The sequence below is a fragment of the Rhagoletis zephyria genome, unplaced genomic scaffold (assembly GCF_001687245.7).
Source record: "Rhagoletis zephyria isolate East Lansing unplaced genomic scaffold, Rhagoletis_zephyria_1.1 Rzeph_scaffold_07524, whole genome shotgun sequence".
Classification (NCBI taxonomy): Eukaryota; Metazoa; Arthropoda; class Insecta; order Diptera; family Tephritidae; genus Rhagoletis; species Rhagoletis zephyria.
In genome coordinates, this window is record NW_016164607.1 from 11,207 (window position 1) to 30,813 (window position 19,607).

The 19,607-nt window shown below is 39.2% G+C and overlaps 1 protein-coding gene across 1 annotated transcript; it reads right to left on the minus strand.

The window, feature by feature from the left end:
* Positions 1–2,645: 2,645 nt before the first annotated feature.
* LOC108374259 (probable Rho GTPase-activating protein CG5521) lies at positions 2,646–19,202 on the minus strand (the record flags this gene model as incomplete). The annotated part of the gene is made up of 8 exons (XM_017630240.1): positions 2,646–4,404; positions 4,477–4,664; positions 4,742–5,739; positions 5,811–10,116; positions 10,186–10,357; positions 16,090–16,107; positions 16,784–16,906; positions 19,092–19,202. Coding segments are annotated over 8 exons (6,158 nt in total), but the record flags the coding sequence as incomplete, so codon positions are not given.
* Between the last annotated feature and the right edge of the window lie 405 nt (positions 19,203–19,607).

The following is a 19,607-nucleotide window of genomic DNA, read 5'->3' on the forward strand; positions in this document are numbered from 1 at the left end:
GTTGCCGAAGGCCAACGCGACTGAAATGAAATGAATATTTAAGTGTTATAAAGTTGCAACTCAGCTTTCAGTTGCCAATTGCAATCTGTAATATAATTTCAGCCACTGGCAACGCAACTAAACATCGGTTGCCGTTGGTAATCGATTCATTAGTCTTCTTCAGCACAACAACCAGATATTCCTCATTAAGAATCCGGACATTGCAGGTACATGCCCTCAAATCAAATCGTAATCAAAAGGAAGCACCCACATCCAAAGCAATTTGGGCCTTTTCTTTGAACTTTGTTTTACATGGCAGATCACAAACCCAGCACACAACCATAACCTGAGGCAATTTTTTAGTTCAGTACCTTTTTCGCTGACAACATAGAAGGCCTAGAGAACTTTAATTGACCGATTCAGAATCAGCATAAGAAAATCTTTCTAAAATCTTTTTAAAAATCGAAATTTCTGTATGAGCTCGATATTTATGCACAATTATGCAAGGTAAGGTTTAGGTAAAAATAAAATGTGGCAAAAGAATCCAACCAACACACATTAGTATGTAATAGTTAAAATTTTTTATTTTTGTAATTTGAAAAAAGTGTGAGCGTGTGTTTATTTGTGTGAATTAGTGATTTTATTTATACATTCATATTTTATGCTTTTATGTATATTAAGTAAATATTTTTTTTTATTTAATAAATATTACATTATACTATATAATATATTAATAGTTTGCTGCTTGCATTTTTATTTGTTTTTGAAAATTTTTGCTTTCCATTTTTGCATTTACATTTTATCCTGAATGCATAAATGCACACAAGGGAAATTATAAATATTATTTGAATAAATAATTTAAAATTAATGTTGTATACACTTTTTATTTTAATTTTTCTTGTTAAATAGTAATTTGTAAATTATTAGTAGTAAATAATTTGTGCCTAAAAAACGCACAAAACGTACGAAAAAGAGTACCAACACGACACGATCGTTATTACTAACACAGTGGTAGTAGATATTTACAAGAATTATAAAATCAATAACTGCTGAGCGACTTAATTTTAAATTCCATTGGATAGCTTAGAAAATTTGAATTTCTTTTATTTAATATAACCGGCCAAAAAGCTCCTAATACAAAAGCATTAATCTGTCAACCTTGGCCAAAGAAAAATAATTGAATGTGTTTAGTTTTACATTTTATTTTAATTTTCTATTCAAACTCTGCGTTTAAACTTAATTTGCTTGTGTAGTAGTTGTATTGTTGTTGGTGTTTGAATTGTACATTTTTAAATTGTTTATACTTAATGTTTACAAAATATTTATAATCTGCTTTTCGTTTGCTTTCCAATTAACATTTTGCATGAATATTTGTATGTATGTATATTAGACCGTACCAGAAAAAAAAGTCCGTAAGGCCATTCCTTTCTTTTTTGTATGGAGTGGCATTAATTGAAGGGCTTCTTCTTCCGCTACCCATAGAACAAGTTCGGCAAGGGCTTTCATGTGACGTACTTCAGAAGGCCTTTTGGAGGGGTTCTTTTAAAGTTGCTTCTTTATTTTATAAACATCATACTTCTTTGAAGTGTTTGATTAAGGTTTATATCAAATATGTGTTATCGCAACTTAAAATGTTTATTGAAATTCATTTGTAATGCTATATATAATATAAATTTATGCATTCGCGTAAATTGTAAATGAATAAGCCCTTCTAGAAGGCATGCAAGGAACACTTATTTCAGCCTTTCTTATGTAGGCCTCTTAGAATGGCTTCACTTAAGAAGGCCTACGTAAATTATCTTCTGGGCACTGTAGATTCAGGGGTGTATGACGAACTCTTTTTTGTTTGCTTGTAAAGTGGTATGGTCGAATGTACATATGTATATATGTACAAGCAGTAGTTGCGCCATGAATTAGGAAAAATGGAGATGATTGAAATGATAATCTAAAAATAAGTATTTATTTTTTGGTTAATTTTTGTTGATTTAAATATATGTAAATAGTTTAGCTAGGGTTGCACCGTGAAAACGGCCCTCGGAAGTGAGTATGTATCAAAAAAATGATGAGTTCTGTGAAAAATCAGTGTCATCTTGTTTTAAGCGCATTATTCACATTTATTTATTTTTGAAGTCTTCAAAATCGATTTTTTTTTGTTGTCTTAGTGCTTATAATTCTATGCACAACTATTTTATGTTGGAGTAATGGGTATACAAAAACGGGTTTATTTAATTTTTTGCTGCAAGTATGTAGTATTTTGTGGTGTTTTATTTATAAATATAAAATTTTAAAACAATTTTGTTTGTTTTATTATATTACAACTAACTTGCGATTGTTTCAAGCATTGACAAAATGTATAAACATTTTTTATATCGTAGGTTTAACGCTTTATCTCAACTTTTTCTTGCTTAAATTTATTGTAATTTTTTTATAATTATTTGCTGATAATACTTAATGTTTAGGGTAAATTTTTAATTTAATACTATAGCCAGTATAAAGCGCTTGGCAAAAAGCGCTCTCGTTATTTTAATTTCGCTGCATATTGCCCAAGTCATTTCGCTTGGCCAGGATAGGCGGAAAATGCATTATTTCGATTTTTATGTAACGTTTCCATTTTATTTATTTTTTATTATTTTATTATTATTTAGAAGAGCTAATGTGTTATTTTTTTATGAACATATACTTTTTCATATTTAACTTTTTTTGATTGATATTTTAAAAACCAAAAAGAGTAAAAATTAAAAGCCGATGTGCCAAACGATGTTTTATGCAACCATTCAAGTGTTCTAAATCATTCCAATAGTAAAAATAAATTAAAATATTAATAAATAATTTTTTTTTTTTTTAACTAAAAATTGCTCATTTTTCTTAGCGAATTTGTAAACGATAAAAGACAGTCGCAACATATTACATTTAGTGTTTTAGTTTCGCAAAAGCTACATATAAAGCAGAAAACTGGAAATTTTTGTAATGGCAACGCTTTTATAACGCGAAGCTCAAAATCATAGATATTGTGCGACATTAAACATTAGCCAAAAAATAATAATAAAGAAATTAGCAAAAGGTAAAAAGGGAAAATTTTATAAAAAAAAAAATATATTATATATATGTAACAATAAACAAACAATAAAAAAAACATAAAGTCCAAATACTGCTTCGTTTTTGCAAGCAAATTTTCCCGCCTCACGCATTTGAAGGTAACAACGAAATTTTCTGGTTCACATAAATTCACTAAATGCAATTTCTCAGTGTTTTGTTTCCCTGCGTAAGATTCAATTATAGAACTGGCCAACTTTTGCTTTCATCACTTCAAATAATTGAAAAAGTTGAACTCACTAAGTAGAATTTCTTTTCTGTGTTGCCGAAGAAGAGGGGCTGAACACATTTTGCAGAGAACGCCTTTCTGCACAGCACAAATTTTAAGACTTTTAAATTAGAAAAGGAAAATATCTGCAAATGAGCTGCACATTTTACATTGCATACACATGTTGCGACATTTTGACATAGGAATTTAAAAATGCACATTTTCATAATAATTTCATAGTAATAATTACAAAAAAAAAACAATAACTGCATATTACGACTTAACAAATTAAGAAGTAAATTTCATTATCCGCTTAAATATATTTAATAATATTGCCTTAAAACATAATAAATGTATTACACGAATACAATCTATACATACAAGTCTAAGGTTAGTAAAAGTTGTTGTAACTTAAAAAATAATTGATAAACATTGTTTTAGTGATAATATGTAATAATAATAATAATAATAATAATAATAAAATAATTAATAGAATATAACAGAGAGAACATATTTAAGTTGCAATAAAAATACTTTTTAGTGTGTGTTTTTACTTTAGTTTATGGAACTAAAATTTCAACAATGAAGTGTACATATGTGAAATGCAGACAAATGCGTCACATTCGAACAAAGCGGTAAAATACATTTATACCATAAATAAAAAATAGTTCGCTTAATTTGTGACATAATTTCCAACATCGTTTCGCTATATGCATACGCGTACATACGTATGTGTATACTCTTTTCTTCAACTACAAACCACCGGGGAATGCAAAAGTTATGCATATTCAAACAAAAGTCATTCACAAAAACAAACCTACGAAATTCAACGCACAACAAGCGCTTGCCTCAAGCAAAGCACATACTAGCGAAAACTACGCATTATTTGAAACGTCGCAGCGGCAATGTAGGACTCTCTGGTGGTGTGCTGTTCATTTGCAAAGCGCTCTTCTTTGGCACGTTCACACTTTTGAAAGGCGCACCCAATTTGCGTACACCGCGCGGTGATGATGAGCTATTCGTTGCTGCCTCCATTGCGGCCGTAGTAGATGCTGAAGCAGAGGGCGCCAGCCCGGTGTGCATTAACTCTTTTGTGTTGGAATCAATGGAAGCCTGAACCCAACCTATTGGCAAAGATATTCACAAATTTACAAATAAGAAATATTTCAATTAAATTTTACTCAAAACTAACTCACCCTTAATAGACGAGCGATGGTGATCGATTAAAGCAGCTGCTAGAGGCGCCACTGCGCCAGTATCTCGCAATGTGGCATATGTGGACACAGGCATTGGGTTGTAGATGCGATTTGCAAAGTCCTCAAATGTGGTGCTCTCCTTGTAGCGCGATGAAACACTTTCCAAAGAGCGATTGCGCTCCTCATAACTGCAAAAGCACAAAAAGAAAAAACATTTCAATAAAACCGTTTACTTGGTAAAACAATGAATATATGAGTTACTCACTATTGCTGGAAGAGCGGCATAGCTGCGCGTTTGGCGCGACTCGCATTAATAGCAGTGGCACGTATTAGCGTGGCCAAACATGCACCGGTTACTACACTTTCATTGGCCAGAGGTCCAAACCACGGCACCTCCGGCTTGCGATTCACAGTCACTCGGAAGAGTCCATTCTTCAGCGGATAGACTACAATTAGCACATCACAAAACTCTGTCGGCAAAATATCGCGTCGATAATCACGATAATGTTCGCTCCATACAATGTGCACTTCATCGTTGCCGAGATGTCGTGTCTTCAGCAATAGATTTTCGGGGGAATCGGAAGGCATTCGCGTAGCCACATGATAGATCACCTCCAAGAAGGGTGTGGCATAGTAGGGCGCAGTGGCGCCACAACCCTGACGCGGTAAACCACCCAGAAAACCGTTGTGCGTTTCCAAATCGATTTCCCAGCCAAGCGCAGAGACGAACATTTCATAAGTGCTGCTGCCGCTCGCATTGTTCAGTATGCTACTTTTGTCCTCCTGACCGGAAGCCACATAGATTACTGCCATTTTGTGTGTCTCGCGACAGCGTTGTTGATCCACATTTCGCAGTTCGCGGAGTAGTTTTTCGGTGCGTTGCAGCAAGTGCGTGCGTGAACGTCTTTCCCAGCCCGCCATACCGAGGTGGGAGAATAGCAACCGACAATACTGGAACGGAATTTCAGTGCGGCCTGTGAGGCTAGTTGTGTTGTACGACTCGAAAGAGGCATGTGAAGCATGTTCGGCTGAATGAATGGAACGTTGATCGTGATGCAACAGCGAGGCGTTGTTCAAGCCGCTTTGTAGTGTTTGTTGATTTAAATTTGAGATGTATTCCTTCTCGAGTGCACGTTGATTGAGTATAATGGAAATGGTTTGCGCCTCCAGGCTGGTGCCCAGCGGACTGGGGCCGGGCGTGTTGAGTTGCGCCAGTGGATTCGTCAAGCATTCAGGACTGGTGTGGCCTATGTAGGCCAGTAGCTGTAAAGAAAAAAGGAAAAATATATATATAATTGAAATACTACTGGCGCATATGATTTATTTCCGCTCACATCGTCAAGCTGGTCGAGATCAGGTGCCAGATCCTTAGCTAGGGGCAGCTCGCCTGCAGGTCGGTGTCGCAAGGTGTGCCGCGGCGCCAAAACATCTATCCCAATCATTGAGGATATCAGCGAATCCATCGGCTGTGACATGTTTCGATGTTGTGGCGTTGTATTGAAACTGCGTTGCATACTATCAGCGGCGCGCTCTCCACTTGCCATAGCACCGCCAATTAGTACTGAAGAGGCACTGTCGCTTGTGAGGTTTTTTATGCTCTTACGCGGTTCGCTGTATAATATCGACGCATCCCAACACGCTTTCCCGTTCAAATCGCGCAACAACACACGCACTTGTTTCTCCGCCGTTATCAGTCCGGCAGTCGCGCCACCACCGGGTAACTTCAGCGCGGGCAGCTCAATAAAACTGGCCACCAAGCCGGAGCTTAGCATAAATAGCTGCAGATTCTGTGCATTCAATACCGAAGGTAGCTCAACTGAGTCCCGGCGCGCTTCGCCAACACTGCCGCCACCACCTTGACCGCTTGCATTCGTTGCTACATCGTCCTGCTCTTCTACCATTGAGCTCAATCTTGAGGCGCCGATGCCCATCGGAAAATGCCCCAAGTGTGTTACCAAATGCATTGCGATAGCCTTTGCGCACATCTTGATCGCGCTAATGCACGCCTGTATCGTCTCCGAAGTCTGGTAGTTCGCCTCAGGAAGTTTGCCATCCAACTGCAGATCGTCGCTGGAGATGTGCGTATCGAAGTCATCGTCAGCGGTCAGCTTTACGCGTTCATGCCGTGGCGCACCCGAAGCAATTTGCATTAAAACACGCAACACCAACAGCACCAACGTGTCGCCACGATCGTTTAGCGGCGCTAGCATTAGCGACGCTGGGAACGACATGCAATATTCGCCGAGACACAGCATTAGCGAGGTAAGCACAACCTTGTCAGAGTCCTTTGGGTTCGTTACATTTTGTATTTCCAGAGCTTTACATATCGCCGTGATAATTAGCTGCGGCATCCGCTCAATAGCCGCTAGCTCGCGGCCGCGCTCAGCGCATAATTTCAGGGCGTCAACTGCCACAATTGCAATGGTGCGATGTTTGAATTGCAAAGCCTGCAGCAACACCTGCAGTGCTTCCCGTATGCGCGGATTGAAATGTGGCGATTCGCGCGGATGCACGCCAGGCGGATGCGGAATTGCTTGCTGGAAATAGCCACGCGAACGGCTACTCGATTGCAATGGTTGCGATAGTTTCAGCAGAATCCACTGGCCGAGCTGTGAGAGGGCTATACAACGTGCCTTGGCGGAGGGTTCGCGCCGCGCACAACGTAACACAATATTGAGAATGTGATCTTGCAGATCAGGACACTCCATCAGCTCGAATATCTGTGGCGACGGTTGCAGTACTGGGCGCGGTATGAGTGTTGATGGGTAGCAGAGGAGCGAGCCGAGCAATGCGGCTACCTCGGCGCGCGGTGTGGTGCGATTCGCCTCAAGCGAGGTGAGTAGTATCGCAGAAGCGTGCACGATGTCCAGTAGTAGCAGTGTGTGACCGGGTAGCAGAAGACTCAAGAAACGCGGTCCCTCCAGATGTTTAAGTATCGCGTAAATCAAATCGCGGTCCTCACCAGTTAGCAATTTGTGTATTGCGTGATAGAAAATGGGTAAGTGGTGCATGCCCGAAACAGCGCCATGCACCGATAGCGAGCAAAGTAGCTGTAGCGCCAAGAGTTTGCCTTTCTTGAATGACTTGTCCAACTCTAGCGCGCCATAGCACCATGGCGCCACTATGCCGATGGGCGGCACAAGTGTAGGAGGTGGCGGTGTGCTTTGATTGTCCGTGGAAATGCCCTGATTCTGTTTGATCTTTATCAAATTCGTCGTCATATCGAGTAAGTGCTTGAAAACTTGTGCGTGCAGTTCAGCTTTCGGTATACGATTCACATCGCCAAGCGCGCCCAGCATGCGTTTCCACATTATTGCTGTTGAATCGGGCAACCAGCCAGTTGCCGTACCGCCTAGTATAATCGAACGTCGCTCCGAGCCCAGAAAACTGCCTGAGCTGCCCTCTTCCAAGCTGCCACTATCCACTGCCAGCACATCGATTTGCATTTGGGCGTCTTTAATGGAGCTGCCCTCAATGCCACTGCTTGCCGTTGGCGATGGGCTGCGCGAATCGGCGCCGCTTTCGTTATCTTCGCCATCGAGTACATCTTCATCGTCGTCGCCTTGTGTAGAGCTACGTTGGCGGCGCTTTCGACCACGTTGGCGCCCACCGAAATTCGCTACCGAATCCAGCGACATTGCGCGTCGCATGTCGTTGTGTTGCTGTGTTGTATGCCCAAGTGTGCCGTCGCCAAAGCGACGCGCATTCAACGTCTCAGAGCTGAACGATAATTCAATCGTCGACTGTTGGGAGAGCATTGCGCTCAGAGAATGCTCAACATTTGTTGGTAGTGCTGGTGGGGCACCTCCTACGATCTGCTGCGTATTACGTTGACGTCGGCTGCGCATGCGCGAGTTACGCGCAACAGAAGCCAAGCTGCCCTCACTGTAGCTGCGACTCAACAACGGCGTAAGCACAGCGGCAGCCTGCCCAGTGCGTAATGTTGCGCCGCCGTGCGAGTGCATGCCATGGCCACCACTGCTCAAGGAATGCTGATGGGTGTGAATTCGGCCACCGCCGCCCATGTTCGATTGCTCATCCGAGCGACTGCTATTCGATTCGCGCTCACGCTCGATCCCCATATCGCGATCACGGTTCTCTTTCATGGTATTCACGGCAGAGCCACTTGATTGCTGCCAAACGCTGCCAAAACGACGGCGTTTGCCTTTGCTTTCAGCCAGCCGATCCAACGGCAGATCCTGCAAATTCAATGCATACACGTAACGCGAGAAGACGCGTGTCAGCGTTTGTATTGTTTTATCCCACTCGATGATCAGCTCGTCACGATATGTAAGCGAAGCGAGCACTGCGAGGAATTTCTCCCATAGCTGCACATTGACGGGCACATTGGTATGCGCGCGTATCCATGTAACGATAAGCGTCTGAAAAATAGCCTGGCCAAGAATGCCGCCCAAGCTAGAACTTTTCGATCCCGAAGGATTCTGATGTAGCACAATCGAAGTTACCTGCAGCAAGACCAGCAACAGCTGCTCCCAAGTTTTCGGTTCCATGCGCGTATTCATCACCATTGTGCGGTAGACATTCAGTACCTTCTTGCACACCTCTGTCTGCTCGTGTAGCGGCGTTGAGCGGTAATCGCGTGACTTTGTGGGAAAGTAAATATTTAGATGACTGGTGTTGACAAGGAACACGTTCGCGGCATTTGTGACAAATATTTGAAGAACGTTTTGCAAGCCAGCGCGCACTGCTACATTCTCCTTGCTCATTGCACCAACGTAGGAAGGCGTGCGCAAGCGTTGGCTGCGCGGTGTGCTGCCGGCTGAGCTGTTATTTGGCAGCAGCGCATTACCGGTGCCATTGTCGTCCGGTTCAAGCAGAAATTGTGGTGGCGTACTGCCAGTCATCCAGTCGCGATACACCGCTATTGCAGTACGTATAGCATCAATTTGCAATTTCGTTGTAAAATTCAGCAAAAACGCTTGGCGATAAACCTCGTGCACAAAGTTTATATTTTCACGCGTTGAGTACAACACATCGCGCACAATTAAACTCTGTTGGTAGGCGCGCAAGCGATGTCCTTCGTTGATGTGCATATTGTCGAGGCGATGATTCATTGTGCGCTCGTGCGTGAAATGTGAAATCCAATTAATCAGGACTACCACGCATGATGACATCACCTCCTCCTTTTTGTTAACCGAACGCATTGTGGGCAATTCAAGGTGCGGCTCATACACGGACATGCTGAAATCAAAATTGGGACAGAAGATTGATAGAAATACATCCTTGAAACGTTGCAGTAAAAATGCAAATGCTTTGTGCTCCTTTTGCGAACGATTGTCGCGCCAGCGCAGACAAGCAACCGTCTGCAACATGCTATTTAGTAGAATCTCCAGGCCATCACGTGGATCGGGTGGAGCTGACTTTTCATTCGATGAGGGTGGCAATAAGGCTACAATATCCGAATTCTGCACTGGATGGGAGGTATCATGGAATACCGAAGTGGTGCCACCCTCAACTTTCATATTCGGATGACTGAGAAAATCAGTCGCACTGAACTCGAGATCCGGGCCGATAATGCCCTTCTGCGGCACAATCAGGCCCGGTATTAGGTCTGCGTACATGGAATGTACATAAGATGGAGCATTTTCACCCAGCGCCTGGTACCACAATAGAAAATACCTAGCGGAAGAAGAAGAATACAAGAAGATTAGTAAAGTAATTTACGAAAAAAGAAGTTAAAAAACGTACCGTACGCCTTCGCGCCGCAACTTTGGCGAATTCCCCAAATGCAATAACTTGGCCATAATACGACTGATCGAATGGCATTGCCAACGACGCGCCAACAGCTCGGGCAGCCAACAGAGTATTTTCTCCAGTAGCCATAATGAGCCATCCAATTCCTCGCGATGTGCTTTATGTACTAAATTGTCAAATGTAATTATTTTGTATTGATTAGCAATTTACTTACATAGAGAAAATATAGCTTAGAATTAAAACAAAAGTTATGCATTGTACAGCAGGCAAGCAACAACACATATTCCATGTTAGCACTTATGATGAACATTATATAATATTTGCTCAGTGAGTCGTGTACAGTGGCGAGACAAATTGGATAAAGATACTCTTAAAATGTTTGGATGAATATGAGATATATAATAGATTGCGAAAGCATGTGAGATGAAAATTTTCAATAATAAGATTTAGTAAATGTACAATGCCGGAATAGAAAATATTTGTGTTTTAAAAAAAAAATTTGTATATGCTCGAATCAAAATATTTGTCACATATAGTATATATTACTTATGTACACCCCGATTCACTTTAATAGGCCCATTANGGATGAAAATTTTCAATAATAAGATTTAGTAAATGTACAATGCCGGAATAGAAAATATTTGTGTTTTTAAAAAAATATTTGTATATGCTCGAATCAAAATATTTGTCACACATAGTATATATTACTTATGTACACCCCGATTCACTTTAATAGGCCCATTATCCGAGTTTCATTATCCGAGGCTTCAATATCCGAGTTTATATGCATATGAACAAATCTCACGAGTTGTTAGATGGTGGCACGCTTATCTTAGACAATGCATTATCTTCAGTTATGCATAAATAACAATATTCCACCGCGAAATTGTTTTTAAATGAAAACTTAAAAAAGATATACTACATATAAAAGTCGTAAAAGCGCGTGCTCATATACCCGTAGTTGTGTATGTATAAAAAGTGAGTGCCTGGTGTTCTGTATTTAATGGGCCATATGAATAAAAACTAAGCAATTGCTTATTTTTATTCATACGGCCCAATATTTGCAATGCTTTTCAAGTTAAATATTTTTTTTTTGATATTGTTATTGAGCTTGGTACCACGATTATGCATATTAGGGAAAATGTAAAAACCAACAAATTTCAAGCGGTAGAAGTTATAGCAGCTATTTCGGAAATCACCACATCTCCTCATCAGACTTCTTTTTTCTAGACTTAAAATTTGTTTGTTATTTTTTTTATAAAAATATGGTTTAGGCTTTAGTCAAAACCATACAAGTCAAACTTCCAAACTTTATACAGAACTTATAAAAATTCAACGAAATTTCGTCTAAATTTTTAGCTTTTTATTCTGAATATTTACAAAAATTTTGAAGATGTAGTTAGATCGGTTTTTTAATTCTATTAAAACAAGTACAAATTTTAAGCGACTAAAAAATCGCGTTGACTTTCAGTGATTTTTTATTGCTGACGGCTTTTTGCACTTTTTGCAATATAAAAGGGAATTTCTTGTAGAATAAAAGGCGCATGACCGTTTACAAACAAAATTAAAAAAATTAACGCTTAAAACTTGATCTGGTTTCACTAGAATTAAAAAACCGATTTTTCTGCGTACTCAACATTTTTTTTTTTTAATTTAGATTAAAAAGGTCAAAATTTAGACGAAAATTCGTCGAATTTTTCTAAGTTCTGTATGAGGTTTCAAAGTTTGACAGATGTGGTTTTAGTTAGTTTAGTTTTCATAAAAATAAAATTAAAAAATTATAACTTGAAAAACATTGCAAGTATTATACAAAAAACACCACGTTTGTTTAATTTGGTGGCACACTAGTTTTATTACACTAGATTAGTTCGTTTTGGCAAGAACATTTTCACCGTTTAATTTTAAAATTTTGAAGTATCTTAAATTACAAAATAGCTGCGAAAGATATTCTGCATAATAATTGGTGGCACACTCGTGAAACTTCACAGAAATGTTGTATTTGATGGCNTCTGCTATTATTTTTTTTTAATTGGTGGCACACTCGTGAAACTTCACAGAAATGTTGTATTTGATGGCAATGTCCATTGCCTTTAATATAAATATTCTATTTAAAAATTTTCCAAAGTTATTAATTATTCTTGTACTTGTTCCTGGAAACTTAGCAGAAGAGAAGAAATTGGCAACGTTTTTTAGTCTCGTCCAAGTCAGCAATCGGTTGGTATGCGCCAAATAAGACTAATAAAAAATGTCTTCTATTTGTATATATTTGCTAAGATCGATTTGGATTTTTTGGACTGTAACGATTTGTGATTTGTTATTTTACAATTGAAGGTTAATTGATTGATCACTACTCTATAACAATTATAAGCCGTAAAATAATTAATTTGAAGCCTTTGCAACAGAAAAAAATTGCTAGTGCAACACGAGCTGAAATATATTTTCGGACGCGATTACTCTTTTTCAACTCGAAAGCAAGTTGGTTGGAACAGTTGGGAAAATAGGTATATTGTGCCCTTAGCTCACCACAATACCACAACCAGCCCTAAAGACTTTATAAATTTCAGAATAGATGCCGTGGGTAGGAAGTGGATGTGCTCCTCTCTATGGTATAGATGTCCTATGCACCTCTCCCTTCTACGTGAAACGGTCGCACACTCCAAGAGGAGGTGCAATGATGTCTCTTTAGCGGAGTCACAAAGGCGACATCGATCGCTTAGCCAGATCCCTAGCTAATGTAAGTGTCCTCTGAGTCTACAATGGCTCGTCAAAATACTGCTTAGCTTCTCCTTGGGAAGAGGTATGAGTAGCATGTGCATTTTTAGATTGTACCCTCCTAGTGAGCTCTTAGTTTGAGGAAGTCCCAAGGTGCTGCGCTAGTGCAGTTCCCCCACTTTGGTATTTTCCTTTCTGAGAACTTCCTTCGCCGTATTAAGACTGATCACAAGGAAGCGCTCGGGCTGCATCAACAAGAGTCCCTCACAGGAGTGTGGAGTACAGGATTACACCCAGATACTTCACTTCTGTGACGACGTTGTCCGCGATCCTATCCAAGATTAAGTTCCTCATCCCCAAAAGGAAGACTGTTGTCTTAGAGGGATTGATATTAAGACCCACATCAGCAGACTTCCGACTTGCTAAACTTTTTGTTGTCTGATGTTACCGGCTGTTACCGGCTTCGGTATAAGCAATCTTGGGATGTAGCAGCCTAGCTATCCATCTGCGTATTGTTGGCTGCGCAAATTGCGTTTCTCCAGTGCCCTATCGACGCCAACATGACATGTGTCGTGGAAATTAAGGAAGGCACTGAGCACTGTCTACTGACACTCAAGCACACTTTGTATTTCCATAGTCAGGGCATACAGCGCTGTGTCTGTGGTTCTGCCCATCCTGTACGCGTGCTGTTTGGGATGCAAAGGTGTCTGATTCAGAGTGTTTGACCGGATTTTATAGTCAATAATTTGCTCTATTGCTTTTAGGATAAAGGAGGTGCGGCTTATCGGCCTGAAAGACTTAACGAAAGAGTAATACCTCTTACCTACCAATGCTAGAGTGCCCCTCATGATAAAGACATGGCGTAGAAGTGGGACCTCTCCGCCCTGCATTAGAAGCACTGAATTTATGCCATCCAACCCGGAGGCCTTGTACCGTTCCAATGAGTCCAGCGCCCAACTTTCTGATCTCCAGGTTATTAAGCCTTTGACCATCTTCCAGTCCGAAGGGGACGGCCTCACTACGTGGAACACTGTTTCCTTCGAAGTCGCTATGCCATCCGGGTCCGGGTGGTCCAATAGAAGAGTGAATGCCTTTTCCTTTTCATTACCTTAGTAAGTGCCATAATGAAGCCTAATTGCTAGTCTGGTTGCTATATTGGCCTTGCCAAGACTATGAAATCTAGCAACTGCAAGAGTCGATGAGATATTCGTACAAAAGTTTCTGACGCTGCTACGATCATCTTTTTGAATCGTTTTACTGTATTTTGCTAAGCTGGCTGAATACTCGCCCCTAAGGGCACTTTATAGGGGAGTCAACATGTCCGTATTGTTGTATGATGCAGAAGCTTGGACGATGAAGACGTTTGATGAAGCAGTTTGCGCGTCGGTGGCAGTGAATACCGCAGACGATGGACCGATGAGCTCTATGAGCTTTAAAACCATATATATATAGTGCGGTGGTTACGCTGGCTCGGTCAGGTTTTGCGAATGAACACAAACGCGCCAGCCCTAAAAGTATTCAACGCGGAACCCGCTGCTTGTAGACATCCTCCGCGATGGATAGATCAGGTGGAAAATGACTTACGCTTACCATTTCCAATTGGCGTCAGTTGGCACAATCACATATAAATTTTGGTCTCGATTGGAGACGGATGCCTCTATGGAAAATCAAAAAATTAAAAAGATTTTTTTTTTTTTAATACCCAAAATCGATACTACTAAAGTCGAAGACATCACATATAAATTTTGGTGCCGATTGCAGTCGGTTAAGACGTTTTCATAGGGTAATCTGAACTTTGACCCCTATGCGACACGCCTTAACCGACTCCAGTTGGGGCCAAAATTTATACGTGACATCTTCGACTATAGTAGCATCGACGTAGGGATTGAGGCTTAGCAAATCTGATATAAAAATTTGCTTCCTATATTTAAGGACCGCCCTAATGTCCATACATACTTAGGGCACCCGCATGTTGGTTCATGTAGTCGGATTGTCAAAATGTCATGCATTTGAAAATGGTTTAAAATATTTTGTGGCTTTTGTGAATCACCTATACCTTAAAAGAATTTCTAACACTATGGCAATATGACGCGTTGTGATATGGTATGGGTATTCACCACATTGAGCAAGTGGCCTGGCACTTTGGCAAAACAGCAGATTAGCTCAGGTAATGACTGTTGTAAACACTTGTGATAAGTCAGGTGACATTTTGACTAGTTTTGGTAATTTTTCTTTTGCTTATTTAATATTTATGACTTTGTTATAAAAGTCTAGCACATCAAGTAAACAGCACCACATAAGCCCACATTTCGAACATCTTACAAAAATTCAACAAACTTTAAAATCTACACACACAAATTGTACATATCTTTTTTAAATTTAGTATGTATATCTTTTTTAAGTTTTTATTTACATCAAATTTGACGATGAAATCTTGTTTTTTTTTACGCAAAACGGAAGATAAAGCATTGTCTAATATAAGTGTGGCACCATTTTAAAACACGTTTTTGTCGAAAAATGTAACAGCTCGTGAGATTTGGTTATATCACCAAGGATTTCAATAAATGCACAGTCGGTGTTTATAAGCAGCATTTTCATACAAGCACCGAATCTCGTGAATTTCGATGATGCTTATATCCGGGAAATACTGTACCTCGTAAATCTACTTATTGAATGATAGTTATGGTATGAGATTGATACACTTTGCCTGGATAAACCAAATTTGCGTTATTTATATATTTACGATGTAGTAAAACTGGAAAATAGGATATTCTAACTACCAAACGGAAGATAAAGCATTGGTGTTATGATAAGAACAGTGATTCAGCCGAAATATGTAAGTAATTAATGGCAATGAATTCCCTTTATATACGATTTTTCAAGTATGTTCCAGTTAAAAACAAATGTGTAAAGTGCACTGATCCTTTTGATATTATAAACATTTGGAGAAAAAGTGCCGACGAAAGCTCGAGAACCAAAAGCGTATTTCCAAATGCAACAAAATAGGCAATTTAACTGTAACTGATTCGAATAAATGTTTTCATACAAAAAAAAAAATCGAATACTATTCCGTTTAAATACGCATGAGTAAAAGAACCAAATAGAAGAAAATGTGAATGGCATGAGAATTCGATAAAGAAGAGAAGCCCCGCAGCAAAAACTGCGAAAAATCAACTGCAAACTTACCAATGTGAAACGGAAGTTCTGCCATTTTTTTGTTAAGTTTTGTTTGTGTTTGTCAAAATCGAATACATAGCGAGAAATAAGTGGTGGTGGTTTAGTGTGGGAAAAGAGAAGAGAAACAAATTGAGAAACAAAGAGAATATTTCGATTATGTACAACAGTATTTTTCATTACAAATTAAAAAAAAAAAGATACAAACACATTTGCACGTAAAGAAACTAATACAATGGCAGAATCACGCGCCCACACACAACGAAAACATACATATGTGTGTGTATTTTCGTGTGTGATTTTTTTGCACTTTATTGTTGTCTTTTGCGTCATTTGTAAACAAATTGTTCTGTGCTATTGTTTGATGTTTAATTTTACACTATTTTATACACTTTTTTTTGCACATTTAGAGAATTTTTAATAGCACAGCTGCGCGAAATTGCATGGGGTGAAGAGTAATAAACAATGCAAACTTAAATCAATAATTAAATAAATATAAGTAAATAAAATGAAGTTAATATTTTTTGGTCACAACACCTAAACGCTTTAAAGTTAAAGTTATACAAATTCAAGTTGAGTTTATTAAAAAAAAAAAAATTGCTCAAACTTTGCTTAGCATTAGAAATTTTGAGGCTGTGGAATAAAACCTGCCTAAAGTTAAAAACTTTTAAAATATCTTTTTTGGTTACTTAACTATTAAATTTACCTTTTTGCTTTAAGTTTGCCTCCGCCTGAATGAAGGTATCGTAAAGTATAAAATAAACGTGACTGTAGTTCGTTTCGAATAGTGATTTCGCCTCTTCTTGGTCAACATTGTCTGTAATGCAGAGGTAATGAAAAGTAATTTTAAAATTTTTTTTGAGAAAAAATTAGAGTACGGACATTTAAACGTAAACAATAATTTCATTTCATTTTGTCGGTAGCTTGTCCCGAGAAGATCCCTAACATGCGTTGAAACGGGACCGAAATGGTCCCTTACCAGTCGCAAAATTCCTCCAAAACTATACCTGAAAGACATAGTGTAAGACTCGTCCCGACTTAGTCCTGGAATAGTCGTGAACTATGGAGGAATGATGCTGAAATAGTCCTGAACCAGTCCCGAAATGAGCCTGAACTAGCCCGAAATGAACCCAAACTAGTCTTGAAAAAGTCTTGAACTATTATCGAGCGGTACAGGTCTAGTCCCAAAATTATCCTGAAATAGTCGACATCTAGTCTCGAAATGGTTCTGAAATAGTCCTGAGTAGGTTCTGTAATGATCCCGAACTAGTCGGAACGGCCCCGAAATAGCAAAATGGACCTAAACCTATTACCAAAATGGACCTAAAACTATTACCAAAACCGCCCTGAATTGGTCCCAAATAGAGCCCGAACTAGGCTTGAGGTGGTCAAGAATTAGTCCCAAAATGGTCCATAACTAGTGCCAAAATGGACCAAAAACAGTCCCGAACGCTTTATTATTGACCTACATATTTCGGCAGCCAGTTCGAAAACGCCCTATCTCAGCAAACTTTTCAAGAAAAACGCCCTATCTGAGATCATATTCAATATATTTTAAAGTGGGATACGGCGTTCTTCAACAAAATTCTGAGATAGCGAGTTATCGAACTGGCTGCCGAGATGTAGTATATCTGCACTACTGCACTAAGCTTTATGTTAAGTTATTGTAAATTAGGCATAAGGCGATTTGTGTATAAGTGACAGAGTTATGGGTGTATATCACTTGAGGTAGGCTATCCTTTTGTAAATATTTAGCGGAATAAAGAAACATTCGATTTATGATATCGAGAACGCCGTCACTTAGCCTTCTAAATATTCATAAATTATTAAATTAATCGCAAAGTACCTAAGACGTTCAGTTAACTAAATATTATTTCGCGCGAAATGGACGGCGACTTAGTCAAAACAGAAGAGTATTCACTGATGCATCTACAGGCATTGTTCGCCGCCGTGGCCGTCAATGCAAGCGGCGCTAAAGCATCGTTGGCCGCCAAGTTAGGTTAACATTCGGCAGAAGCTCTAGGATTATGCCCGGGCGCTAACGATAAGGCTATAGAAAAAGGCGGCATTATTTGCGGCAAAGCTCCGCATCCTTCTTTTTCGGGAGGGCGTAGAGCCCAACCACGGGCCAGAAATATACTTCTGCTGCCTTTGCTAGTGACGACCCCATCCAAACTACACTTCAGTTAGATGCAATTCCTGCAACGGATGGAGTCACCTAAGACTCTATTCTGGCCTTAGGTCTTACCGGGAGTTAACCACAAGCTTTTTGACCCCCTGTTGCTCAAGCCAAACGTAACTATCCGCCGCCACGGCTATCCGCTCGCGCTATGCTCAGGTGCGAACCAGCACCCAAAGAGCCTGCACGGCTCCTAGATGCTCCACTGAGCAACAGCAAACCTCCACACCCCTNAATTTACAGAATTTTAATAATTTTTGTACAAAGGTTGAAATCTGAATTTATTCGTTGTTTGTTGTATACCCAGCTTGACTTTTGTATAAAAATAATAAACATTAAATAAACAAAAGACAAATAGCAAAAACTGACCAAAATAACGCACTCCTATTATTTTGTGGACCACTGTATGTGTGTGTATTTTCGTGTGTGATTTTTTTGCACTTTATTGTTGTCTTTTGCGTCATTTGTAAACAAATTGTTCTGTGCTATTGTTTGATGTTTAATTTTACACTATTTTATACACTTTTTTTTGCACATTTAGAGAATTTTTAATAGCACAGCTGCGCGAAATTGCATGGGGTGAAGAGTAATAAACAATGCAAACTTAAATCAATAATTAAATAAATATAAGTAAATAAAATGAAGTTAATATTTTTCGGTCACAACACCTAAACGCTTTAAAGTTAAAGTTATACAAATTCAAGTTGAGTTTATTAAAAAAAAAAATTGCTCAAACTTTGCTTAGCATTAGAAATTGTGAGGCTATGAAATAAAACCTGCCTAAAGTTAAAAACTTTTAAAATATCTTTTTTGGTTACTTAACTATTAAACTTACCTTTTTGCTTTAAGTTTGCCTCCGCCTGAATGAAGGTATCGTAAAGTATAAAATAAACGTGACTGTAGTTCGTTTCGAATAGTGATTTCGCCTCTTCTTGGTCAACATTGTCTGTAATGCAGAGGCAATGAAAAGTAATTTTAAAATTTTTTTTGAGAAAAAATTAGAGTACGGACATTTAAACGTAAACAATAATTTCATTTCATTTTGTCGGTAGCTTGTCCCGAGAAGATCCCTAACATGCGTTGAAACGGGACCGAAATGGTCCCTTACCAGTCGCAAAATTCCTCCAAAACTATACCTGAAAGACATAGTGTAAAACTCGTCCCGACTTAGTCCTGGAATAGTCGTGAACTATGGAGGAATGATGCTGAAATAGTCCTGAACCAGTCCCGAAACGAGCCTGAACTAGCCCGAAATGAACCCAAACTAGTCTTGAAAAAGTCTTGAACTATTATCGAGCGGTCCAGGTCTAGTCCCAAAATTATCCTGAAATAGTCGACATCTAGTCTCGAA